The sequence below is a fragment of the Nicrophorus vespilloides genome, unplaced genomic scaffold, assembly GCF_001412225.1.
Source record: "Nicrophorus vespilloides isolate i.1.1-1 unplaced genomic scaffold, Nicve_v1.0, whole genome shotgun sequence".
Taxonomy (NCBI): domain Eukaryota; kingdom Metazoa; phylum Arthropoda; class Insecta; order Coleoptera; family Silphidae; genus Nicrophorus; species Nicrophorus vespilloides.
Window position 1 is genome coordinate 290,266 of NW_017096774.1, and position 27,224 is coordinate 317,489.

General features: G+C 30.1%; 1 protein-coding gene across 1 annotated transcript in view; it reads left to right on the top strand.

The window, feature by feature from the left end:
* Positions 1 to 27,224, top strand: part of LOC108558152 — a 122,406-nt gene that overhangs the window by 72,416 nt on the left and 22,766 nt on the right. Inside the window, exon 2 of the mRNA XM_017914974.1 lies at positions 10,067 to 10,248. Within this exon, the coding sequence (XP_017770463.1) occupies positions 10,068 to 10,248 (181 nt within the window). The 5' untranslated portion in view covers position 10,067. The remainder of the gene's footprint in view (positions 1 to 10,066; positions 10,249 to 27,224) is intronic.

Genomic DNA, 27,224 nt, shown 5'->3' on the forward strand with positions numbered 1-27,224 from the left:
TGACATCTATGATCATAACTATCATTTTTATAAAAATGCAGATAGATAATCAAGTTTCGTTTTAATGTTTACTTTTTTTTATATATAAAATGATATTGATAAAAATGTTGTATACACATTGTGGCTTAAATCACATACCTTCAGATTTTTAGTACTTTCAATTTCTATTATATTGTCAATTGTGATATTTATATTGTAATGACATTTCTATCATAATTTCAATTTTGACATCTGTCCATTTTGACCAGCAGATTTTTAGAAGTGACAATTTATATTGTACTATCTTCTTCTTCTATTAAACCACCACTCCATTCACTTAACTTGTGTCAAACAAAATTTCGCCAGCTACCGCACAGTGGTCAAATGTAGATGTGTATTACAACAAGGGGCTAAAACACACAAAGACGATGTTCAAACTTGGACTCTGCGGTTCAGTACAATAGGATTGGGTTGAGTCTCGGAAAGGATGATGGTGTGCTTGTAGATAGGACCGCAACCAGACAGACAGCGTAAGGGACAAGTCTTGTAACCAAATATACCGCGTAAACTCTAGATTAAAATTTTGGATCTTTAACGTCACGAATTCCCAATGTTATCAAAAAGGGGACGGTGGTAGGCAATGGGACTTTGAGTGCTACGAGAGTCATGATTAATTCCGCACTGATGGCTGAGTTGTTGGGGCACTCGAAGAAGTAATGGTTCACCATACCTCAACTACCAAAGGCACACATATCCGAATCAGTCTAGCCCATCCTGTGGAGATGAGCAGCAGCGAGACAATGCCCCGACTGAGTCTGGTGAGAATCGAAATGTTGGGTTTTTTCGTGAAATTATCTCATGGAACCAGGGTTTGTACTTGACTCTAGGAAGCTGTTATAATAGGTCTTACCCTTCTGTGATCCCCTGATCTTATCCCAAGTCTGCCACCGGTTAGTCCCCACCTTAAGGTCTGGGAACGTGTCTAAATAGTGGATTCGTATATCGAATCTATGGGTTTGATGTGCATTGTTGGCTAATTCGTCAGCAATCTCATTACCTCTAATTCCAATGTACTATCAATTTTGACATTTCTATTGTATTGTCAATTTTGACATTTCTATTATACTGTCAATTTTGACATCTGTCATCATAACTAGCAATTACATCGTGTATCTGTTTAATCCAATTAGTATCAATGACAAGTATACAAAAACCTGCACATATTCTACGTTGTTTGTACGTAACTTTATATAATATTTATGTAGTGTACACGGTTTTGATATGGTAATAAATTGTGTTTATTAATAGTACACGTACAAAGCTATGAAGGAAAATGTAATTGAATACGTGGGAATTCGCGGCTGAATTTATTATTTATTAGCTGTCGAAGATGATTGGAATAGCTCCTAGACTTCGCGTCTTGAAAGCCGACGGAATTCCGATCCAATTAAATCCTTTCCATTTCGATGAATGCAAATACGAGCATGCAATGCAATTTTTCCGAGGCGACGTATCCGTACGTGTTATTTTATACAAATCAATTTTCCTAGAGATTTTCGAAACCGTGACTCGTAAACATACAAGGGAAACGCATTCCTAATAAATTTCCAATTACCATCCGAGAACCTCGAATAACACGTCCTTCCACGTTGTGCGTTTCCCTCGCGTAGCGTCAAATAAGCGACCGAAGGGAGCGAAAAATATAAAATTGCAGAAGGATTCACAATAAACTGGGTAACGTTAATAAATGGAGGTACCCATAAATTCGCGTGGAAATATGAAAATATCCTCGCTGCACGGCGCACATCCATCAAGGGAACCCTCGCCGTTTTACCCGGCAAATCCTTCAGCGCAATGGAAACTTCTGTATCCTCAACATTGATCTCTACAATCCTCTTGGCCACTTATGATTTTTTTTCTTCTAACAGAAAAACTCCTTTTCTCCTGTTTGATCTACGACAAAAGAAAAGGGAATTCGCATATATGTGTATGTGTATATATATATAAGTATATACGGTATTATACGCGTTAAACTCTGTTACAGAGTTCCAAGTTTTAAACCAGATGAAGCAGCAAACTTTGCACAATTCGCAACTGAAATTTATTGCAATTCTAGCCTGCAGACGGGCTAGGAGATGGCAGCCAACTTCATTTTCGCTTCGCTAAATTTCCAACGTTTCACACTCTATTTCTATTTACCAAAAAATATATTTCGCCCGAATACACACCTTCATATTTACTAAAACTAAATTTCCTTAACATCATCGTCTGCATGTTCTAGTTGCTTCTAATTACCTCTTCTATTTCATTTTCTTTGATGTTAGTTTCTCATGTATAATTTTCAATTTTCTTACTGCTATTTTCTCATATTATTCTATATTTTGTATATTGTATTAATTTTCTTAACACAAATAACATTTTGATAGTCCAATTATTGCAAATCTTCATACTTTAATACAAAAAAATATTAAGTTTTGTAAATAAGTGAAGATCGGTATCTTCACTTATTTACAAGCATATACATACACATTTTTATTCTTGTTAAAAATAAAACCTTTAATAAATTAATTACACTTTGATCTCTGCAGAATACTTACATAATACTTAAGCAGGTATATATTACATATTATGTAGAAAATATAAATAAATACTATGTTTTAGTACATTTAGTAATACTTTAGTAAAAATATATATTTTTGATATAAAATTTTGTTGCGTATTTTTTTTTCTAGAATTGCTTGAGGATATGTTTTTAAGTGTATTATTTTTGCTGATTGACGGAGTGAAAAAGTGTTATTTTTTTTCATTTCTTTGGTTAGATCGATTGAAATAGAAGTGGAGATTTACATAAGAAAAAGATAAATCAAGTCACTGGCTTTTACGTCCTTTTATCTTTTTTTTTGTACTTCCAACATTGACAAATGATACGTGGATTTCTAAGTTTTTTCATATGGACGTCAATGTGTCAGTATGTGAATTAAAGTAAGCTGTATATTTTTTATCTTAGGGTTAATTTAAAAAACAATATGTGTTCTCTTATCCATAATTGTCTCTATTATAAATAATTATCAAAGGAAATAATGGACGAAAATGTTGATTTCCAACTAAAAATTTATAAAATTCGGTATAAAATTACCTAGACTATTTGTTCAAAGATATTTTTATGTTTAACTGAAAATTTATAGAAATTAACACAATATTTTATAAAAATAAGTTTCTTCTAAAAAATAACATTTTTTATTAAATTTTGTAAGAAAAATAGTAAAAAAATATGGATTCATTTTTGTAAAATATTTCATGTTAAATAAATCAGTATTTCAGGGTGAAGATAAAAGGGGATGAGGCGGCTTTTAAAGTTTAAAACGGAGCAAGCTAAAAAAGGCGACAGCATAATAAGTAGGCGAAATGCATATATCATTGTGTATCGTTTTTATGTTTTCCACATATTTTTCCTTTCTTTGCGCTCGACCGTGTTATTTGCATACAACTTTTTGTCGACGTTTAATGAAATATTGAAGGCAAGTCTTGAAAAATGTTCTCCGATAAAAAAAATAAGAGAAGACGCAAAAAGGAAAGCGTGTTTAATATATAATTTAGTTGGATTCGTGTGGGAGACGTGTTAAATAAACAAACATTCAGAACGGGTACAAGAGAAGAATCGCAAATGGATTTCGATCCTTCGTCGAAACTAATCTCGTGCTTAATATATTCAGGGGCATGCGGAAAGTATCCGTATTTATGGAATAATCGCGTTCGATGATCGTCGGAAACTGGAACTGAGGGCATTACGGAACAAATGAGACCATAGACATGCGAGGTCAGGTATACAAGCTTTTATCCTAAATACGGAAAGTGGAAAGGAAAAAATTGTATGTTTGTATATGAAAAGAGTAAGAAAAAAATTGTATGTGAAAGGGAACAGCGGAGGAGGACAAATTGAAAGCGGATTATCTGGATGAATCCACGGATTGGGTTTCAATTTTGGTTATCAGACATATTACGGATATAATCTTTATTAAATCTTTAATGGAATGTTTGTTATGTCATTTAAAGTATAAAATGGAATATTATTGATGTTAACTAAATCTTACAAAAAAAACATATTACAAGTTCCCAAATAGAAGTTTTAATTAAACTAAAGTTTATTGTTTTACTATTTTTTATATAATAGTACACTACAAGAAAAAACCGGTCTATGAATAATAGTGCTGTTTCGATCAGTCCGGTTTGAATATTTCAAAACAAACTAAATTTTAATTACATTTTTTTTATACATTAATTTCTTTTTTGTCATGTTTATTTTTATTCAGTTTTCGATTAGTCCGGTATATATTATCTGCACTATTAGAGACATTTTTGTAAATATAAATTTCAAGTTGAAGTTACTTAAAACTAAAATGTGACTAAGGATTTATTTTTATTTTAGCTATATATTCTGATAATCTTAGATACGAATTTTATAAAAATGTGCAAAAAAGGGGTTAAAATTTCATATTTTTGAAGAAATCTTACTTTACTTCATGAAATATTAGAATGGTCGCTTAATAGTGTACTTTTACATTATAAAAACTGCAAAATTTTAAACTTATCTAACTATTCTAATCTTTAAAACTTTTTTAAAATTTCTACTAAAACTGTGTGTATATTTAATACAGGATCAATAAAACTGTATAAATAATGAAAATAATTTTGTTATTAATTTCTAAAGAATATTTCATGATTTATTTATAAGGATGAATGTTTGATGGATGTTTTAAGGCAAATAAACCGTAATTATACGGTTTGTCTTAGAGTCGAATCGAGACATGATTCGAGACAAGTAGAACTCATTGGAGCCAAGACCACTTAAAGCGAGCTGTAAAGTTGAATGTTATACACTTGTTTATGCGACGAATAAAACGTTTAGTGTCTTGCCTTCATGAAGGCATGTTGCATGTATCGCTTACGAGTTAAATTATATAATTTTTTTTACATACGAATATAAAATTCTTATGTTTTACTATTTTACAATATTTCATTTAAGTTATGTATATTCATTTATAATATTTATATTGTATCTTCATAAACTATAGAAAAAATTATTATAAATTAACGAAATTTTATAAAAAATAATTAATTACAAGAAATGCAGATGAGCTTAACTAAAATTTACCTGAAGGTAAATTTGAACAATACTTTTCTTGTATCTAAATATGAATGTTCAAAATGAACTGCTGTTGTTACGAAGATCCTTTTCAACGATGAAACAAGTAGAGTCATATTTCAACCATATTATATGACAAGTTGAACAATTGATGTTTCTTTCGCTTCAAAATGGCGTGTGTATGGCTTTCTTCGCAGAACAATGGGAGCCGGAGGACGGTCATAATTCTTGACTAAACTTAATTTGATTACCTTGTAACCGTTCCTGCTACCTCTTCCTCGACGAGATGCTTGACCTTAATTATGTTTGACTGCCTGGATACAGACGGGGAGGGAAACGATGTGTATGTGAATGTGTAGTTGCCGTTTAATTTTTGGCCTGCTGCAATTTCAGACGTCACGTCCTCCCAGGACCTACCCAGACCCTCCGACATCCCGGACGTTTTGAAAAATTGTAATTGCTTTATCTTGTTAAAATGAATTGGCCACTTGAGATTTTTTACGTGAGAAGATTTATAAAGTGGAATTATATCTCTTCCCTCTTTCGCTCTTTCTCTTTATGTGTGTGTTTATATATATATATACATATACATATAGATGTGAATGTGTGAGGGTGGGTGTTTTCAGACGGAGGTCTCCTCTGGTTTGCTTTTACTCTCTTCCGGATTCCCCGACCATCGACCTAAACTCTCCTCTCTCTCTCTCTCTGTCTCATACGCCTCTCGCATCTCCGACTCACTATCTTTTTACCCAGTTTGTTTCGCTTAACTGATCGCCGTTTAACCGACGAACTTTCTGACAAATTTCTTATTGAACGATGTACATAAAGTTTTGCTCCAACAGCCGCGAGATCTCCTCATCCAGCGGCAGCAGAAATCCTTAATCCAATCCCGGCGACATCTTAAAAACTATTTCCGCTTATGTTACTTCCGGCCGGTTCGTCGATGGCGGCGCGACCTCTCCCACGCCCTTTTATCTCGAATTGAATTTTTAGAGGAATTGCAATTTGCATAAACAAAAAAAAATACACGCGATGTTTACATCGTCAGTATTGATCGGATCTTCCAGTTCCTCTCGAGGCTTTCTTCGGCTTTGCTTGATAGACTTGTAAAAAAAGAAGCAAAGGATTCGCACTTACTTCACTTCGATTATCTTTGATATTGGAAGCAACTTTTAATTGATTATTATTGTACTTGGGTAGTTCTGAAAGTCATCAATTAGTTAAAGGTTTACATAACTCACATTGAAACTAAATATCATGCCTAATAAGATACAATTTAAGTAATCACTTCATTTTCGTTGTCAGAGGGAAATAAATCCTATGCCCAGAATATAAAATTAATTTAGTATACTATACAATATTTCTATTATATTTGTAAAAGGAGAAGCAAAGTATTCGCAATTACTTGACTTCGATTACCCTTGATCTTAATAGTAACTCTTAATTGATAGTACGTTTCCTATTACTATTCTACTTGATAAGTTCTGAAAGTCATCAATTAGTAAAAGCTTTACGTTCTCTTCTCATTGAAACATCAATATCATACCTAAAAAGATGAATTTCACGAAATGACTTTATTAAGCGAAACTTCGTTGTCAGAGGTAAAAAAAATATTATGGCCAGTATATTAAATTTATTTAGATAGTTATTCAATGAGTATACTATAAAATCCCAAAAGATATTTTTTTTAGAATATTTCTATTATATTTGTGAAAGAAGAAATAAAGGATTCGCACTTTCTTGACTTCAATTATACTTGATCTTTATAGCAACTCTTAATTGATAGTACGTTTCCTATTAGTATTGTACTTGATAAGTTCTGAAAGTCATCAATTAGTAAGAGTTTTACTCTTCTCATTTAAAAATCAATAAAATAACTAATAAGATGTATTTAAAATAAATCACTTCGTTAAGCGAATTTTCGTTGTCAGAGGTAAAATAATGGTATAACCAGAATCATTTAGATTGTAATTCAATTAGAATTCTATACAATCCAAAACGATCATATTTTTACAATATTTCTATTATATTTGTAAAAGGAGATTTATTGATATGAAGTTTCCTCTTACCATTGTAGTTGAGAAGTTATGAAAGTCATCAATTATTAAAAGGTTTACGTAAATCCTCTCATTGAAATATCATTGTCATACCTTACGTTAAGTTAGATAAGATGTGTTTCAAGAAATCACTTCGTTAAGCAAAACTTTGTTGACCGAGTTAAAATAATAGTTTTTAGTATTTTAGATTGTAATTTAATTATACAGTCCAAAAAGATCTCTTTTTTAAAATATGTTTGTTATAAAAATATTCTGGAAAGTTTAAGTAATATTATAATATATTTAAATTTAATACAAATTTAAAAAGAAAAATAAGTTTGGATTCTATTGTAAATTGCATTTTCAAATCTATACAATTTTCTTTATAAATTCAGTAAGTCACGTGTAGTGTAATTTGAGCTATAAGTGGGACTTGTTTGCTTGTCACTCAACAGGACATTGTCAGGCGCGAAATGAGATTTAGCGATTTGTCAGGACTTGCAGTCACTGAACTGTTGTGAAGACCGTCATTCCCTGCGTTCAAGGATCGAGTAAACATTTCAATTAGATCCAACATGATGTTGTTATTGATCAACATAGCATAGTTCAATGTATATTTTATAAATTTCTAAATAATTACTTATCATTATTTTTATCTGGAACAAAGGATAATTTTATGTACAAAAGACTTTTAACTCATCAAATATTCTGGTTATTAGGATATTGTAGAACGCTATAACCCGAACTATATGAGTTATTGATATACTTCAATACTTCTATTGCTACGTCATATTGCTCATATCCAGAAAGTAAGTTCCAATCGTTTATGAAATACTTCTTTAAACAGTATTTTTATATCAATGTTCAATGGTATTGTTGTAGTAACATAGGCTTTATACTAAATATGCTCTCAAATATTATTTGAGCTCGGAATATGGTACATTAAACTTTACGATGCATAATTTGAAAGCTGCTATAAAATAAATCATAAAAAAAACAGGAAATTTTGCTTTACTACAAAACGCTCGAATATACTATAGATCCATAGAAGAACAACTAAATCGTACTTTTATAAGTATTTATAGCACAAATAAAATGTTCTAAAAATAAAACATAATATTAATAAAACGAAGTTGAAATAGAAACATGGGAGTTTAAAAAAACGAGAAGAACTTATCCTCGTTACTTTTCCGCCTCTCTTGTATATTTATGTATATGCAAAAGGGGGAGATAAATTTGATTACGTTCATTAAATAAATCTTTCTTTATTGTCCTGCAATGGTCCAGGATAACGAATGTGTGCCATATTGTCCCATCCACACAGCGAGTTCTTTTCGTGACGCCACTTGCTTATGATGTTCGCAATTAGAAAATGCAAATCGCCCATCTTTCTCTCCCATTCTCTCTTCCGCATCGTCCTTATAAATTATGTCTTCGCGACTTTTCCGTCAGTTCGGATGGTTCGTATAAATGGCCTTAACGGCCTCGTAAAGGGACAAGTCTCGCGAAAAACGGGACGACACTAAATCTCTTTAGTATTTATTGCTTCCGGAGTGAAATATCTACTGGCAAATAGAATAAACGAAGAGCCAGAATCCAGAAATCAAGTACAAATCAAAGAAAACACACCAATCGTATTGCGATCATCAATTCATTGAAGACAACCTTTGATAGAAATCGACATAATTAATTAAGTTGTTCTCAATTACTGTTTTTGTATATTTTCACTTATTTCCGTCATTTGTCAAATTTGTCAAAAATGAATAGATTTAGGAAAAACAAACGATTGGGAAGGACTAAAGCAGATACAAACCTGAAGAACGTTTATATGTTTGCTAGTATGCTAATGTGAATTAGTAGGATTATGCAAAAGTTTTGTTATGAAAATTTAAGATTTTCATAAATTTCTTAAGATTTTCTGGTAAGAAATATTAGTGAAAACAAAGATTAACTAGCATAATGACTTAATGTTCTGAATTTGTTTAGGATAAGGACAAAAAGAGAAAAAGTGTTATAAATAGAACGTAATAACAATTTGTCAGGCGGAAAAAGTTTAACATAAATAAGCTAAATCTAAATTGCGATTTTTAAGGATTTAAAAGTTTTGTTTTTTTTTGTGTGTGTTCCTATCGCAAAGCTCAACTTAAGATTTTAAAACTTTCATTGCGTCTAATTTATAAGCGCTACTTAATTTGATCTGTCTCTTTTCCGTTTTGGACGGATTTACAAGATTAAATCACCTGTATTGTAGAGTCGTCCTCCGTGATCCTCACACAACTCACGGAGGAATATGTTTGCAAGGATTATTGATTTTCAGCTAAACGCAAGCTCCAAAAAATAGGAGCAAAGCGCGAGAGATATCTTCGAAGCGGAATCTCTTGGTAATAGCACACAAAAATTGGGGGAAGAACGACAGAGGGAAACTGAAAATAAACAGGATCCTGGGGGCCGACAACTTTGCCCAGAATGCATAAAACTTTTGTTTCATTTTACGAGCAGCAAATAGGAAATATGCGAATGTTTTATATTTCCTCTTTTGCTTCCAGCACGACGATAACAATAATAATCATAAAAAAAAGGAGTTTCAGTGGAAATCGCGATCTTTGCTATCGTTGTTTGCGATCAAATTACTAGGGGATCGGCGTTTTGCAAAAAGCTGAGGTGGAATTATAATTCTAATTTTAGTAATTAGTTTCCCTCTAAATAACTTAACCGTGGCTTTAGTGGAGAGCTTAATCTCGATTCCGAAAGCTTATGAGGCTCAGGAAAACAATATTAATTAAAGTAGGGTGAGAGTCAGAGGAGGAGATTACTAATAATAGTTGTGTGTTCTGAAATTAATTCCATGAAGGATTTAATGGGTTCGTGTGCTTTTTTTGTAATTGTTTTCTTTCTTATCTGTTTCCAGGATGCTGATCGTTTGGTGGAGTTTCCTGCTGATAGCGGGCGTACTGCAGAACGCCAGTCCAGGTCCTGCTTGCAGGATAAGCGAGTTTCCATGTCGTAACGGTCGTTGCGTCCGTCTAAATGCTTACTGCGACGGACTCGATGATTGTGGCGATCTCTCGGATGAACCACCTTATTGCACAGGTAAGAACCATTATCCTTACACGTGATTGCTTTTACTCCTCTGATTTCTTTAATTCCTTACACTTCAATTTTATTTAATTCACGAACCTAAAGACCTTAAGTTCATTAACTCATTGCAATTATTAATGACACTTGCAATAAATTATAAAAAAAATCAAACTTTCTTTTGTGTCTTTAATTATACATTTAATTATAATAAGTAACAAATATTATTAATTTGGGCAATATTTTGTTTGCATAAAAGTATGTAAAATTCCACGCTGTGATTGCATAATTGTTGCAATAAATCTTGTTTGTATAATTCAAACTAATATGAATTATCTTTCCATATAATTATCTTACATAACGAATGTTACCAATAATTAATAGGTGATCGTTAACTGGAAGGAATTGCAAGTAAATTTTTAGTAGTGGATATATGGGGGGGTAATTTATTTCGCTAAAATTTCGATGGGTTTTCAAAAGGCAATTTGGCATCTTTCCAACGCGACGTGCATTCATATTTAGAGCCTGCACTCGCAATACCGTTGTTTATGTAATCACCTATTTTTCATTTCGTGCATTGCTCGAATCAATATTCCCAATTCCATTTAAATCTACTTAAATTCAACTTTGCTTCATCCTAACAGAATCTAACTATATTTTATTACTTTCATATCAAAATAGTTTATATTCATTGAATATAATTGAATATTTAGATATTCTACAAGAAATTCTTATATAAATCAGATGAAGTTTTAGAAAATTTAAGATATTTTTTCGATAATTATGTAATTTAGCTAATAATATAGTTTTTAAACAAAGTTAGTTTCATTAGGAAATATTTTGTACTTTAGATGTATGCGGATTTAAGAAGTATATTTATGAATAGAAGTTTGAAAGATAAATAACAACGATTTTTGAAGTCCATTGGGGAATTCCGTTGTTAGAACGGAGGTGATTATGCAAAAAAGGGTCGATAATGATAATGCCGATAATTAACAAACAAGTTGGAGAACAAGGGATTTGGGTTTGGCTTATGGAGCCAGAGGGGTGTCGCAGCTGCACACCGAATGGCGTCGGGCGTTCAGCAGGATGAAAGCGAGGGGACGATAGTGGTGGTGGCGGCACCAAAAGGAGGCAAGCAATGATGTTCAGTTCAAACATTGGAGAACGCTAGAAGAACAGAGCAACTGGCGTGTAGCAGTTTCGCCCAAACTCAAACACAATCCGTGTAGACAATACACACCACTCACATGTATTTACGGCACAGCTGCGGCGGTTTGTGCACATAGCAATATTTGTTGCTCTTGTGGTTAGCTTCGAGTCCCCCGAGACAGCAGCATCGAGACCAACCAACCAATGAACCTTCCGGAAGGCATAGCCTGCGGTCGCGCTTTCGATATGCCTAAAAACGACTGTAATAAAGATGCATAGGCACATCTAACCATATTAATGGTACTAGACTGTGAGGTGAGCAGGGCCCGAAAATAGATAACGACGTGCCTATTCATCTCTGTCTGAAGATAGAAGGGCTCTGGAAGTGGGACCTAGGTGATATTTGGAGAGCGAACATAAAGCATTGTGGTAGTTACGGCGCGCATACATTTGCATGAAGCGCTCGTGAAAATGAAGAGAAAAGCGTCGCGACGCAATACGCCGACGAAATAACAACTGCGCTCACTTCAACCCGTCCCGTCCCATCCTAGTATTCTCTCTTTCCTCAGCAACACTCCATATAGACAACTCTATATAGAGTAACGTTTCCACACACATACACAAGTCGACGATGAAACAAACTTAATATATGATCTCCTGACGTTTGCCAGAATGTAGTTCACTTGCTCGGTACATTATCTTGAACCCAGATTATGTATGCTATCACACACTAACGCTTCGCATTCCCATCATCAGGTTAACTTTCGGCGAGCTTCATCCACAGATTTCCTACAGCAAATTTATCAATTTCAAGATTAATTTCATACTTTAAGTCTAACTGATTTCTTACCTAATTTGACATGAAATTTAAATTTATTATGCTACAACTACACAATACACATATTTATCAGATGTATAAATTTAAGTTACAAAATTTAATATGTTAATAGAAAATAATATTTAAAGTTTTTTTTTGGTATATAAAAAATATTTAAAATTATTAATGCAACAATCCTAATATATTTAACTCTAAATTTCAATATAATATCCAAAAGTTTGTTGTTTTTTTTTATTACATAATATGTAATAATATTATTAATGATATTGATATTGTAATATGGAATCAGTTTTGAACTGCTGTTTACTATCAAACAAGAGAGCTAAGCTAAAAACAACATGAAGGCGTCCTATTGGTTAGTTTCTTGTGTCAATGAGAAACCTGTCGTATGCAAGTAGACATGGAAGTTCGAAGTAGCGACAAGATAACAGCACAAAAGAGCAGACTGGACAATGAAGACGATGCAACCAGAAACGGTATTGTCGTGCAAATTCCAATGTTATCTTATACTTCAGCCATATGCTTTTTCTTCTTATCCTGAGGATAAAACGTGGCTAATACCTACTAATACTTATCTCACAAAAACCATTTACATTTATTTTAATACAATTAGTATTTCATGTAATTTATAACATATTTTGTTATTTGTTCAGATTGAGGCATAAATTAACTTATTAAATAAAAATTACATTTTTTTTAAAATGATATTTTGTATAAGATAATTTGTTTTGAAATAAGTATATCAATTTGGAACATGTTGTAGTAGATCAATGATTATTCGCAGCGTTTTCAATTGAAATTCGCTGAAGTATTTCAATATAGTTTCCTTGTTGAACCTCAGAATTGTCTTAAATAATTCCATATTGGATACAATATGTCTTCGTAAATAAGTTTTGTCATACAATAAGACTTACATCTAGCTTGAAATGAAATGAAGCAAACAAATTTTATAAAATGTTGCAAAACAATGTATCCAATTCAATATTTTCCATATAAAAGTAATCATATTTTCTATTGTGCACACACGGAAACAGCGCGTCCGCGTTTAGTTAAATTCATGTATACAAATTTAATGAAAGTCCCTAACTGAATTACATATTATTAAATATAGCGATTTATCGGCGCGCCGAAAGTACGCGAAAATTTATGTAACAATTGATATTGACATATTAATGTTAACGTAAACCTTTTAGACCGGCCATTATTTCATGGTTAAAATTCAATGAAATTGATGAGCGACGCACGTACCGATTCCGGAATTAATGTCCGTCGAATTTTCTGAAATTTATTTTCCTCCGATATATCATTATAATTCAATCAAATGTTTCACAGTTAATAACGAATTAATTCATGATTTACGTCCTTAAATCTGTTGAAAATTCACTGAAAATTAATATTAAACATTTTTTTTACATCATCTATCATTTAATTATTAACTCGTTACTCGCGTGGCGTCTGATAAACTCTATTAAATTGTTTTGTAAAATATTATAAAATCAGTACTCGGCTTGCGTTTGATAGGCTGATTTTGCTGCTAATCCTTCAACGCATTACTATAAAATGGTGCTTTTACAAATCGTATTGCTTTACCTTTCCAGTTTTAAAAGCTAGGAATGTTTTGTACCCACTGGCGATTCACAGACGCCGCGCGAGTAACGGAGTGTTAAACAATTGTAATCTCAATTAATATTTTAGTCTTGGAATATTTACTAAAAATGATTGTTAATTATGACATTTTTTTTAATATATCACTAATTAGAATGTGAAAAATATTAAAGCGCGTTTATTATAATATTAAAATAACTATATTACATTAGAAAAAAAATAGATAATAATAATGAATATGCTATGATTATTATATTTATATAATGCAGGAAACTAATTAATGGATGATACTTTTTGTAATCTCAATGAATATTTTACACTTGAGAACTATCAATATTCATGTGGCATAATGAAGTATAACGGAATACAAGGCTCGGAAGTAGTAGTAGTAGGCACGTCCCGCATATAAATCCCTTTTTGCATGTAGTTAGCAAGTGCAAGGTGTTTGACACAAAAGTGTTTATAAGCGAATTTTGCAAATTTTGCACAATTTCAATGGGATCCTTCTGCTTGAACTCCAAATATGAAACCCTTTTGTAGAAGATTCTCTATATATCAAAGTATTCCATATTCCTTCAATCTCTAATACTAATAAAAAATAGCAATTGTTAGAAATATTCTCAATACTGTAAACATTAGTTTAGTATAAATATGATTTAATAATTTAAATTTCTAGTTATTTACTTATCCACTTTAACCCATAAGTACCACGGATGGATCAGACTGACCCACACGATATTTGTCTTATATAATCAAATATTGTAATTATTTCATTATTATTTATTTACTTAACCATCTTAAATTGAATTTTTACAGAATTTTCGTGAAAAAAAAAAATAAGTACAATAATCATGAAAAATTCAATTTTGAAAAATAATTGTATAATTTGAAAGATTGATTTTTTTTAATCACAGTAAAAAATGTACAAATAATTAAACTGATTGAATACATTGCTAGAATTAATTTAAGCTCGATTTATTACAAAAAAATCGTAATGAACGCGTGGTTACAGGCGAAAATAAATTTGGAAAAAAAAATGTACGCTTTTAATTGAATTCTGTAATATTTAATTAACGTATACGGCAGGAGATACATTAATGTAGTTCTCAATTAAAATATAAAACCGAAATGGTCGCGTTAATAATATTTCCGCTACTAATTAAATTTGCCAAATTTCCAAATATATTACATCCACGAAACACAATCAATGCGAACGCACGCGTAACCAATGTCCTCTGAAATCGAATTGCGAACGGCGTAGCAATCGCAAATTAATTAAACTGAATATGTATGTACAAAATAAATACGTACAACCGCAGCCTAATACATATTAAAGATGAAAAGAGAAAAAAAATAGAGAATTAATATATGTACAGTGTATTACATTTTGTTTTATATGAAATCGGTTGTTTACTAAATATTTTGATGGCTTTTTTTTAGAAAAATATTGGTTTTATTATTAATAGAATTTTTGTACTTCGTATAGGTAGAAATGGATTTATAGCATGAAATTCATGATGTTAATACAATCAGAATAATCAGAAAATAATATTATGATATTTAACACAAAAGTCACAAAAGTTGAAATGCTTTAGATAAAAATTATTAAATCTTTAGAAAATATTCTCAAAAATCATCAACCTTTACAAAAAATATTAGTAAAAATATGTATATGAATTTCATAAATCAAGTGTGAATATGATTACTTTGTGCTACCAATTATTCAACTTTAAAAAAAAACGATTTTGGAATTTCATTTTTTTAACCGGTTTTGGAATTTTCAATTTAGTTAGTAATTATCAAATTTTAATAATATACTAAAATAAAATCTACCAACACAAAACATAACTGAAAGAAATGATAAAATATCACAGAAAACCTAAGAGAAAAATAAATAGCAATGAATTCCTATAACATATTACTACAGGTATCCCCCGACTTACGAACTTCCGGGCTTACGAACAAAATTCTAAAAGCTCTAACTTATTACAAGGATAATGTAATTGTGATAAAAAATTAACTGTCCAAATAAAAATTGATAATTTGTTTTAATAAAATATAATATTTTTGCATTTGTTTCTTTTGTCGTTTTTTATGAAATAAATGTGATGTCTACATTGAAATGTATTTGTAAGTATCTGGTTTATTTTAATCATTTTTTTCAAATTTATGCAGTCAGTACGAATTTTAACATATATAACGGAATTTAACATATATAAAAGTAAAAACCAAGATAATGTGTGGTAAAATAAGTATATTTTTAATTTTTTTAAATTCCGCCGACTTACAAACAAATGCGACTTACGAACAATTATTATATTTCTTATTTCTCCTAAGAAAATATTATTTCAAAAAGCATAGAACGTCTATATATTTATTAGTCAATTGTGTCCTTGTTTTGTCCATAAAATTCGCAAAAATAGACAAACATACAGTGAAACGTCGCTTAACGAGTTTAATCCGTTCCAAATTATTACAAGTTTTAAAAATGATGTAGCGGGCGCCCAATCCGGGACTTCTCTTCTCATCGTCACTCGTTATGCGAGGTATTTGTTAAGCGAGGTTGCGTTGTATTTCAATATCAACAAAACTGGATTTAAGTTAACAATATTCCCATTTTATGCTAGAGGCGATTCATTAATTTCTATGTTTTAATAAGTCTATGTTCAAAAACTGGTTTTCAAATTATATTATTTAAAAAAAAGCTGGAAATTAAATAAAAAAGTATAATAATTCATAAAAATATACGTAACACTGTATATTTTTTTTTGGTAGAAACAGATATTTGAAATAATATTTACTATTTTTTTGTTTTCATATCTATATGCAAATACAAGTGGGGGCAGTTATTATTATTATTGCTATTATTGTAATATCGCTGGGGTCCGGTATCTCGTTATATATAAATATTATTTAATACTCTCCTCTGCATCGAACCGACGGATCCTATTTGCTATGTGCACATTCATATTTTTTTTGTTATTAATAATTGCAATTTGTAATTGCAGTAACAGCGTAAAACAAACAGACACGAACTTACACACGCAGCAACAATAACACAAACACACGCACACACTGAATAAAACAAAACAAAAATGCAATAGTTTTACGCACACGGCACGAGGTCGCATATTCAGAACGAAAATTTCTATTCCACTATTTTGATTTCATTCCAATTATTTGTTGTTTTTTTTTTTATTAAAAATCATTTCAATTTTCATTTACACTTCGCGGATGGAAAATGACCCGAGCTAGTGCAGTTCGTTCAAGCTGAAGATTCGTACCCAATTTCGACATGGTTACGTGCACCTTTATTCACTCCAATACACACGTAGTTCCATTATTTATTTATTTATTTTGGTAACCCGACAAGAGCGCGCAGGACACAATAGTAAAACAACCACGTCAATGTATGAACGATATTCACTCTAGTGCAGTGTTTTCTAAAGTGGGGCCCACGCCTCACAAGGTTAGGGGAAATGGATACATCTAGAGTTTAACCTATGACCTATGGTACATAGGGACCATAAGTATTTTAGAAAGACTTTGGAGGGACCACAGCTCTAGTGCTTTAGGTTCAGGGAGTTTGATTCTAAAAATACTAACAAATTCTCGTGCATTTAACGTGGTTGTTTTGTCGACGCGTTTTTGTCCTGCGCGATTTTTTTTACGGCCCTTTTTTTATGTAACACATTTTTATAATTTCTTTGTAAATAGTTGTTAAGTAAATGATGATAAAGTTAATATATAACCATAATAATCAAAACCGGACTAATCGAGTTATTAGTAACCCGACAAGAGCGCGCAGGACAAAATCGCATACTAAAACAACCACGTCAAATGTATGAATGATATTCACTCTAGTGCAGTGTTTCCTAATGTGGGGCCCACGCCTCACAGGGTTAAGGGAAATGGATATATCTAGAGTTTAACCTTTGGCATATGGTTTTAGAAAGACTTTGGTGGGACCACAGCTCTACTGCTTTAGGTTCAGACAGTTTGATTTTAAAAATACGTATAAATTCTAGTGCATTTGACGTGGTTGTTTTGTCGGCGCGATTTTGTCCTGCGCGATTTTGTTACGGAGCCTTTTTTTATGTAACACATTTTTATAATTTGTTTGTAAAGAGTTGTTAAGTAAATGAGGATAAAGTTAATATATTATCATAATAATCAAAACCGGACTAATCGAGTTATTATTAAAATTTCGATCCGAAACATGATTATTTATAATATTAGTTAATAAGTTTAATATATAATATCTTGTACTTTTCTAAATAAATTTATAATTTTTTTTTATGTAAATCAAAAACATAAAATACATTTTTTTAATGATTTTAACACTTAACACTTTCAAATAAATTTAAGTACCAAAATATAAATTAACTGTTATAATCTGCATATATACAAATTTCAGTGTCGGAACTACAATGCCCAAGTATAAAAAATGAGGCCCTCAATTAATAAAACTTAGTGCCAGTCCAGGGCCCACGAGTTTCTTCATATGGCCCTCCAAGAAACCACAATACACTTCCCACAAAGTGGGATTCTCAAAAAAACAGTGACAGAACTGAAGATAGGTCACTAATAAAATCAGTGTATATTAGATTGTATATCAATGTTAAACTGTGGTTTATAAATAGGAAAAAAATGCCTTTTATAATAATTTTAAGATTTTAGTATATAAAAAGTATATTTTTAATACAAATAAATTTTAAATGAAAATAAATAAAGAAAAACTATGTTTAAAATAGAATGAAAAGCCAAAGAAATATATTAATACAGCTGCAAAAATTTATAAAGCAACATTATCTAACGAATGTACAAAGACATATACTCACAAGACCGGAGGGAAAAATGACATGCAAGCATAAAACGACTACAGTCGCATGGCTAAATAAAAGAATTCCTGTACAAGGAACTTGGGAATATAATCAACTACCGGATGAAATCAAAAAAAGAAGGAAGCAAAACTGAAAACTTTTAAAACAAAGCTGCTTGAGTGTTACGCAATCCCGGAGGCTCGAGGTATGACCGAAGGGACTGCGACAAAATGTAGTTTAAAATATTTTTTTTTAATATAATATTATAAATATAGTTCTATGTTTTACAAGTGAAATCTCTATGTAATTTGTTATATTATGTTACATTATCAAAACTACTGGCAATTAGTAAATCATTGCCAGCATATGACAGATATACATAAACATGTTTTGCAGATAAAAAGAAAAACATAAATTTGGTAGTTAAAAATTATATTTGGGATAAAGAAAAAAAAAATATTTTAAAAATGTATTTTTTTGTAATTATTTTATTAAATAAGTGTTTAATTTATTCTTGGAATAGTGTATGTATTATTATAAATTCGTTGATTTACATATATAATTATTATTTTCAATTAACATAGTTGTATATGGTTCGTGTTTCCGTAATTCAATATTATATGAATTCATCAGTCAATAGGGTGATGTAATACGGGACGTTACGTTGCGGTTGTTTTAATGCCGGCGGTTTTGTGTGTAGCGCAAAGGTGATGGAATTTCACCGGCAGCATTAATTATGCCAGACGTCTGAACTAATTAAAACTTACTTTATTACTAGATACGGTTGGACCGAGAAATGTTCTTTAACCTCTGCATAATTGATTCATATATTTCGTAACCACGTTGATCAAATTAATCAAATTTTATGAAAGAAAATTGAAATATTGTTTTCTCTGAATGTTTCATACACAGACATTTTTTTTGTAACATAAAATATCAATAATCAATTTATAAATTAAATGACGAATTTTTTACTTTTCATGTAAAATATATAAAAATAATTAATCAAATTTTATGGAAAAACGATACAATTTTATATTCATAAAATATTATATTAGACAAAATAAAAATGTTTGTATATTTAACTAAACGCAGGTGTTTCTTATCACAGGTATTCATGCAGGTGTTCACGCATGAGTTCAATTAAAGTGCAGGTGTTCATGCAGGTGTTCAAGCATAAGTTCAATTAAAGCGCAGGTGTTTCTTGTCATAGATGTTGAATTAATACGCAGATGTTCAATTAAAACACAGATGTTCAAACGCAGGTGTTCAAATAAAACACAGGTGTTCAATAAAAACGCATGTGTTCACGTATGAGTTCAATAAAGGCGCAGGTGTTTCTTGTCGCAGATGTTCAATTTAAATGCAGGTGTTCATGCAGGTGTTCAAACAAAACACAGGTGTTGAATTAAAATACAGGTGTTCACACAGGTGTTCACTTAAATGCATATGCTTTTATCGCAGATATTCACGCAGGTGTTGGAAATATATCTACGAACTCAATGTTCCTAATGATATTTTCGCATCCACATTTAATGTAGTTTTTCAGGAACTTATGACCAAAAAAGAGTTGAATAGAAATTAATCCTTAAAACTTTCTTCTCTTACAATTGGCTTTGCTAAAACCACTTGAATTTTATCAAGGTAATTAAACATATAGTATTAAACAAATATTCCGCGCATCCACCCTTTCATTTAATGGTCCTTTTTACAAGAAGTTCAGTTTTATTACATTGGTATTAATTTAGTCAAATATTTATAAGTTTTGAACCGATATTAATTATTTTTAATTTTTGATATAAATAGTAATATAATTATCTAATCTATATAACTAAATACCCGGCGCATCCACATTTTTGCTCAGAAAATTATGAAAACTTTTTCGAATTGACATTAATTTCTTTAACACTTCTACTAATAATATAATTATGTAACAAAAATGCTATGCTTTAATACTATATACCAGGGAATCCACAATTTTATAATATTTTTATTCAGGAAGTTATGAAAACGATTTTGAATCGAAATTAATGTTTATAACATGTTATTGACTACAGGTAGAACAAAATGCTCGACCATAAAAACAAAAGCGCAAAATGATGATTATAAATGGCCAGAAGTATGACTCGGAGGAATAAATCTTTCGGAGAGTTTTATACTTCGGAACGTGATTTTATAGCCCATAAAATTTTTATAGCCTCGCTATATCCGAGTTTTAATAATTTGTTTTAAATATTTCTAAAAATTCTTTTATTGCTGCACTTACAATTTTTATACCAAAAACAACAATAATGCACAGTCATATTTCGTTTTAACAATAAACTATCACATTTCTCTAAAAATTGTTTTAAAATTATATTAAAAGTTTATAAATGTTAACATTCTATATAAAAAAATTATAGGTTGTCAGTTAAATGTTAGTAAATATTTAAATTGTTAATAAAACTTTTATTGGTTATTGAATTAGTTTCAATAAAATTATATGATTTGATTTTTATTTACATATTTATTAGTCACCAATTGTAACCAAAGGGCAAAATTATAGATAAAATATAGAAATTACATAAATATTAACATTTTAATTAAAAAGCTTACCAGAACTTGATTATTATATTGGGTGACCGGAATCCTTAGCACAAATAGTATGACATTCCAGTAGAATTGGACTAATTTGCTATGGTAACAAGGCTTAATACAATACACATAGTTACAATACACAAGTCTCAAAGACTTGATGATTGATGATCAATTCAAAGAGACACCATCTAACACGCAACATATATACATATAACTAAAGATTAAGTCATAATATCCAATAAAAAATTAAACACTAATATAATACATTCAAATTAATCCAAAGTTTGCTTTACAAATTTAACATTTTCAAATATTTTAATTAATTCGCATAATATTATAAACTAAATAATATATGATATTATAATTTTGATTATCGAGAGAAAGTTTATTTTATTAATTGCAGCAAAATATAAATTACATTAATTAATGAATCGTAAATAAATATAAATAAACTTTATTATTAAATTGCATTTAATTCATATAAATTATAACGGATATTTACGTAAAATAATAGATGTTATTTTCTATAGTTGGTAAATTTCAATGAAATAAAGTTTATTTATTTTATTAGTTTTAATTTTAAAGGGTTAATATTTAATTTTTTAAGATAATACAATTAATTATAATAATACAATTGCCTTTTGAAACAGTAAATAACATTATATAATAAATATTTGTTCTTAAATTTTGTAATTAAACCGTTACTCGCGCGGCGTCTGTGAGTCACCAGTAGGTACAAACCAATCATAACTTTTAAAACTGGAAAGGTGGTTGTACTTTTTCATACAGACTGACGATTTGTAAAGCTCTTAGTGTATCAGACGCCACGCGAGTATTAAATTAATTACTAACGTTATATTTAACGGAATTTTCAGACGCCACGCGTTTTATTTTACTAAATGTCGGGCGAGTAATAGAGAGTTATGTTTCAATAGACTATTAAAATTAAGATAATATATTTTACTGTTAAGATATTCAATTCAGTTTGTAGCTTCAGATTATCAGTTTTAAATTTTCTTGTGTCAATATGGTTAGGATCTAATTAGGGAAATTACTGCACTATACTGTTTACTTGTTGTGTGAGCAAACGCACAACCAATTTGCTCTAAGTAAATCAGTTGGTTTAGTAGACGAATTTAATCGTTTTATGCGGAATCAATATGCGATTATATTGAATTATATTGTCAGCAGTTATGTAATATTAATATAAGTAACTGAATAGATTTTCAAAGATAAATAATAGTGAAAATGAATTAATTTTGATTAATAAATTGATTACAGTTAATTCTTAAAAGTAAAAAAAAGAAATTGTGACTCTTTGATTATAAAAATTTACTTTGAAAAATCGGTTATGTAACAAAAATATTACTGAGATTTACAACTTTCGTCCTTTCTAATAAAATTTCATAAGTTTTCGATTATCTTAGATAAAAATGAACTCGATTATATTCTTGATTCAAGATGAATTCACTTGGAAATCATTAATTTTGTATTATTTGCAAAGAAAATATCCAGATTGTTTTTGGGTTCAATAAATATTATGACCTAAATGCAGCAAAAATAAAAAAGGACTTCTTTATAAAAAAAAAATATGCATAAAAAAAGGATGCCCGAGAGTCAAGAAAAACAATTATTTAGTATCCTTTTTCGTTTCAAATATGGATGGCAATTTATTATTCCGTTGCCTCTTTTGCTTACACTACGATCTCTTCGAGCATTCCTTATACTGAGCATTTTTCCAGCTCTCTATTTATTTATTTTCTTCATGTTGAGTTTAAAATTTCAAGTCACTTTCATCTCGTAAGTACGTTTCGCTAAATCAGGTCATACCTACATTATTTAATACACAGTCTTCCAGAATGCAGCCTGCATTCATCAGAGATGGAAAAGCGCAGCGTACACGTTCATCATCTTACATATTGCTCTATACATGCCCAACGCTGAAACTCAAATTCAGATATATTTTACATTAGCTAATGGCATGATCTGAGATTTATTAAAAATACGTTATTAAAGACCTTTAACCATTAAGTTAATCAAAACAATAAAATGTTAACCCTTTGAGGTATGTTTCTATATTCCTGAAGGTTTCGGTTGTAAACCGTTAGTGAGATAAATGTGTATCCTTTTGTTGATTTTTTTGTTATTTATGTTAATAAACATATGTAAAGATTTTTGTATGTTTAAAATACAAAAAAAACAATTTGGGCGTTAAAGGGTTAAGTAAGGTTTGCAGGGATTAAAGCAGTAACCTTTTGGTAGCAAAGAGCCATTTTTCAGATATTAATAGTGTAAGGAGCCGCATTAGTATTACGATTTCTATTTTTAATTATGAAATTGTTTATCAATATTAAAGTCGAGAGCCGCAATTTTTCATCAAAAGAGCCGCAAACTACTCCGGAGCCGCAGTTTGCATTGCTTTATACATCAAAAGGGAGCCGCATGTAGCATAACGATCGCTATTTTTACATATAGACATTATAGCTGAGAGCCGCAATTTCTCATCAAAAGAGCCGCTTGCCAGATTCGCGGTTGCATTGCTTGTTTCTTCCATTGAAAAATAAATTTTCATCATTTTGATTAGTTTGTTCCGGATTTCAACAAATGTGTTTATTTATTATTCAAAAAGAGAAATGTAATAAATTTGCATAATGCAAACTGTAATTTAATGATGTTGAAATATTTGTTTAAAATAAATACAATAAATTAAATATTATACTGGTAAACAATTCGAGCATCCACGGAATTATGGTAACCGGGGGCGGCGACGATGCAAAGAGTTATAAATTTCTCTCCAAACGACCGAATTTTAAATCCTCGACATTGCATAATTTATGTATGGGATTTTAATTGTATAATGCGGAATTATATATTTTTTTTCCTTTTTTGAATGGTTTACATAATACAAAAAAAAAATGCATTTTCCAGTTTATTTATTCTTTTTTGTATGCGAGTCGGCTGTATCTCGTACATGTATGAACTGGTAATTAAATTACAATTTGCAAATATGAAACCAGTGTGTTGTTCACCTGATGGCATCATACTGTTGCTGAATGCCCGATATTAAGTGATAAATAACTCGATGACGCGACCGAAGGTTTTATATTTGTAAACGTTTTCAATTATTCGCTTACACTCTGTGCAATCCCCCCGACCACCCTCGAACAACCCTTTTCCCTTTGGACCACCCATGGCGATTTATTATAATTGCGAAACGAATCGCGATCGTTACGTGGAACGCACCACGCCCTGGGCATCACAATTCTCTGCGTTATACATTTTTTTTGTGATTTATTCCGAAAACCGAATTGTCCAGAAAAATGGTCAATAACGAGAGTTTAGTTTAACTTTCGTTAGTTATTTTTTTGTTTGTTTGTAATCAAACTACATACTTCAGTAAGCTTATGGATTAAAGCAATAAAATCCAGATGGTATTCAATGAAAGATATACCATAAATATTTAGTTTATTAAAATAATAACAGATTTGTATGTCATTTTAACTAATAAGTACCACGAATGGGTCAGAATAATCCACTTGTTTTCATTATTTTTTAGTGCACCTTCCAGTAGAAGCAAAGCAGTCGCGTCGACAGATACTTATTTTAGTTATTTCGGGTCAAAATGACCCGTCTATTGAAATATCATCAATATTTGTATGTCAAAGTGGAATACCTTTGGTTTGTTCAAGCGCCATGAACAACAGCAACGTTTAGTGACACATGCAACAAACTAATTAGTTCTACCTGCTCAAAATAAAATGCGTTTTAAGCAATAAAATCAGTTTTAAATAATGCTAAATTCATTAAATTATATGAATTAATATGTATTTATTGTAATAATCAATAATTTGTTTCATTTTTGAAATATTTAATAAACGGGTCATTTTGACCCATTGAGTTAATAATTAACAACATTAATCAGTTTTTTTTTGCATAATAGATAAATTTGATATATAAAATACAATTTTGGAAATAACCAAATCAAAATTTAATACTAAAATATTTAAATTGACCTAAAATTTCTTAATTTTACAAAAATAAGACTGCTTTTCAGTAATTAATATTTGTTTTTGTATTTTAGCAATAATTAATAATTTTATTATTCAAAATGTAAAACTTTTCTATTTGCTTTGATTAATTGTATAATGATTAAAACTAATTATTTTTTTTACATCATATGTAATATAATTAAAACAAAATTATGAAATTACAAAATATACAATTTAAAAATATGCGTATTCGTCAGCTTATTAAGTTTTATATTAATTTACATATAATTAAGAAAAAATAAAGGTGCGCGGTTTCGTGCGTGGAATGTTAACTAATTAAAATATTTGAAAACACTTTTTTTCCTTTAACGTCCCAACCGCCACTAATGCAAGCACAACAAATATAAACTTTAATTAATTTTTTTTTTGTGATCCGTATGTGTTAAGCATACATGCATAGTTTTTTAACGAACGTGTTCCAGTTTTGGTCGGGGGCGGCTGGGATACGTGCAGCAAGGATGAATAAAAAAATGTATTTATATAGGAGGAAAACAACAGCCACTACAGAATGGCAGGAGGAGGCACGAGGGGGTGGATCACCCCTTTTTTTTTGCACTGCTCTGAATTAATTACACGCCACTTCTACTTCAAGTTGTTGTATGTGTATTTGACTGTGCGTGTATTCGCATCGCTGTATTTGTGTGTACTTTCATAACAAAATCAAGCGCGATGAACGAGAAAAAAAAAGAAGCATTGATTATTGACTTCGATTAAATCTAATTACAATTCAAAATGAAAATGAATTAACGTTTTTTATACTATGAATAACCTAAATCGATTAGAATTCAAATAGACATCGGATTTTTTAAAGATTTCATACTATGAATATAGTATGTACTCACCTAAATTATTGTTCATTGGACCATTTTGTCATTCAGATCTACATAGCCATTGTCAATTTTGACAGTTTTTACCATTTCCTAAATCTTTCATTTCTGTAATTCGTAATATTTATCAATGTTTATAGTTTTTACCATTTCCTAATTTTTTAGTGTGCACTCACCCAAGTTATTGTTCATTGTACCATATTCTCATTCAGATCTACAAGTCAATTTTGACAGTTTTTACAATTTCCTAAATCCTTCATATGTTGTAATCTGTAATATTTATCAATTTTGATAGTTTTTTACCATTTCCTAAAAGTTTAGTGCGTACTCACCTAAATTATTGTTCATTGTACCATTTTCTCATTCAGATCTACACAGCCTTTTTTAATTTAGACAGTTTTTACAATTTACCAAATCTTTCAGCTGTTGTAATCTGTAATATTTGAATTAATTTAGTAGATTACGTGATTCTAAATACTTATCCACAACTTTCTCTAAAAAAATATTTTATAATGTTAACTTTCACATTTTTTTATAATATAATAAAAGTAAATTTTATGAGAATTTTCTTACCCACAAATTTCTTTTTATAAAACTTTATGTTTTGTTATTTCTGTAAGACAGTTTTTAAAGCTTATTCTACTTAGTTTAATTATAACGAATATTTACTATAATATTACCGTAAATATTGGGATAAAATGGAACCAATTAAATAAAATTATTGATGATCTAAGAATAAGCATAATCTTTTCAAAAACGTGAATTATCCTTCTTTTTATTCATATTAATCATAAATTGAAAAGACAAATTTTAACTATATCTTCAAATATTTTGGATTTATTTTTTAACATGAAATAATGAAATATTCAAAATTATCTCGTAAAATCCAACAAGATTCTTTTTAATACAATGTTTATATTTAACTTAATTATACTCACTTCAATCTGTATTCCTTCATAGATTTTCACATGTATATTTTTTTCATCAAATGTTTTCAAATTAGTTTTTTACTTAAAAGAATGAAATTTAAAAATAGATCCTTTTGAATATGGTATACTTACGTTTATTAACATATTTGAATCTGTATTATTTCGCGGTTTTTTTTTTTTGTTGTACAAGT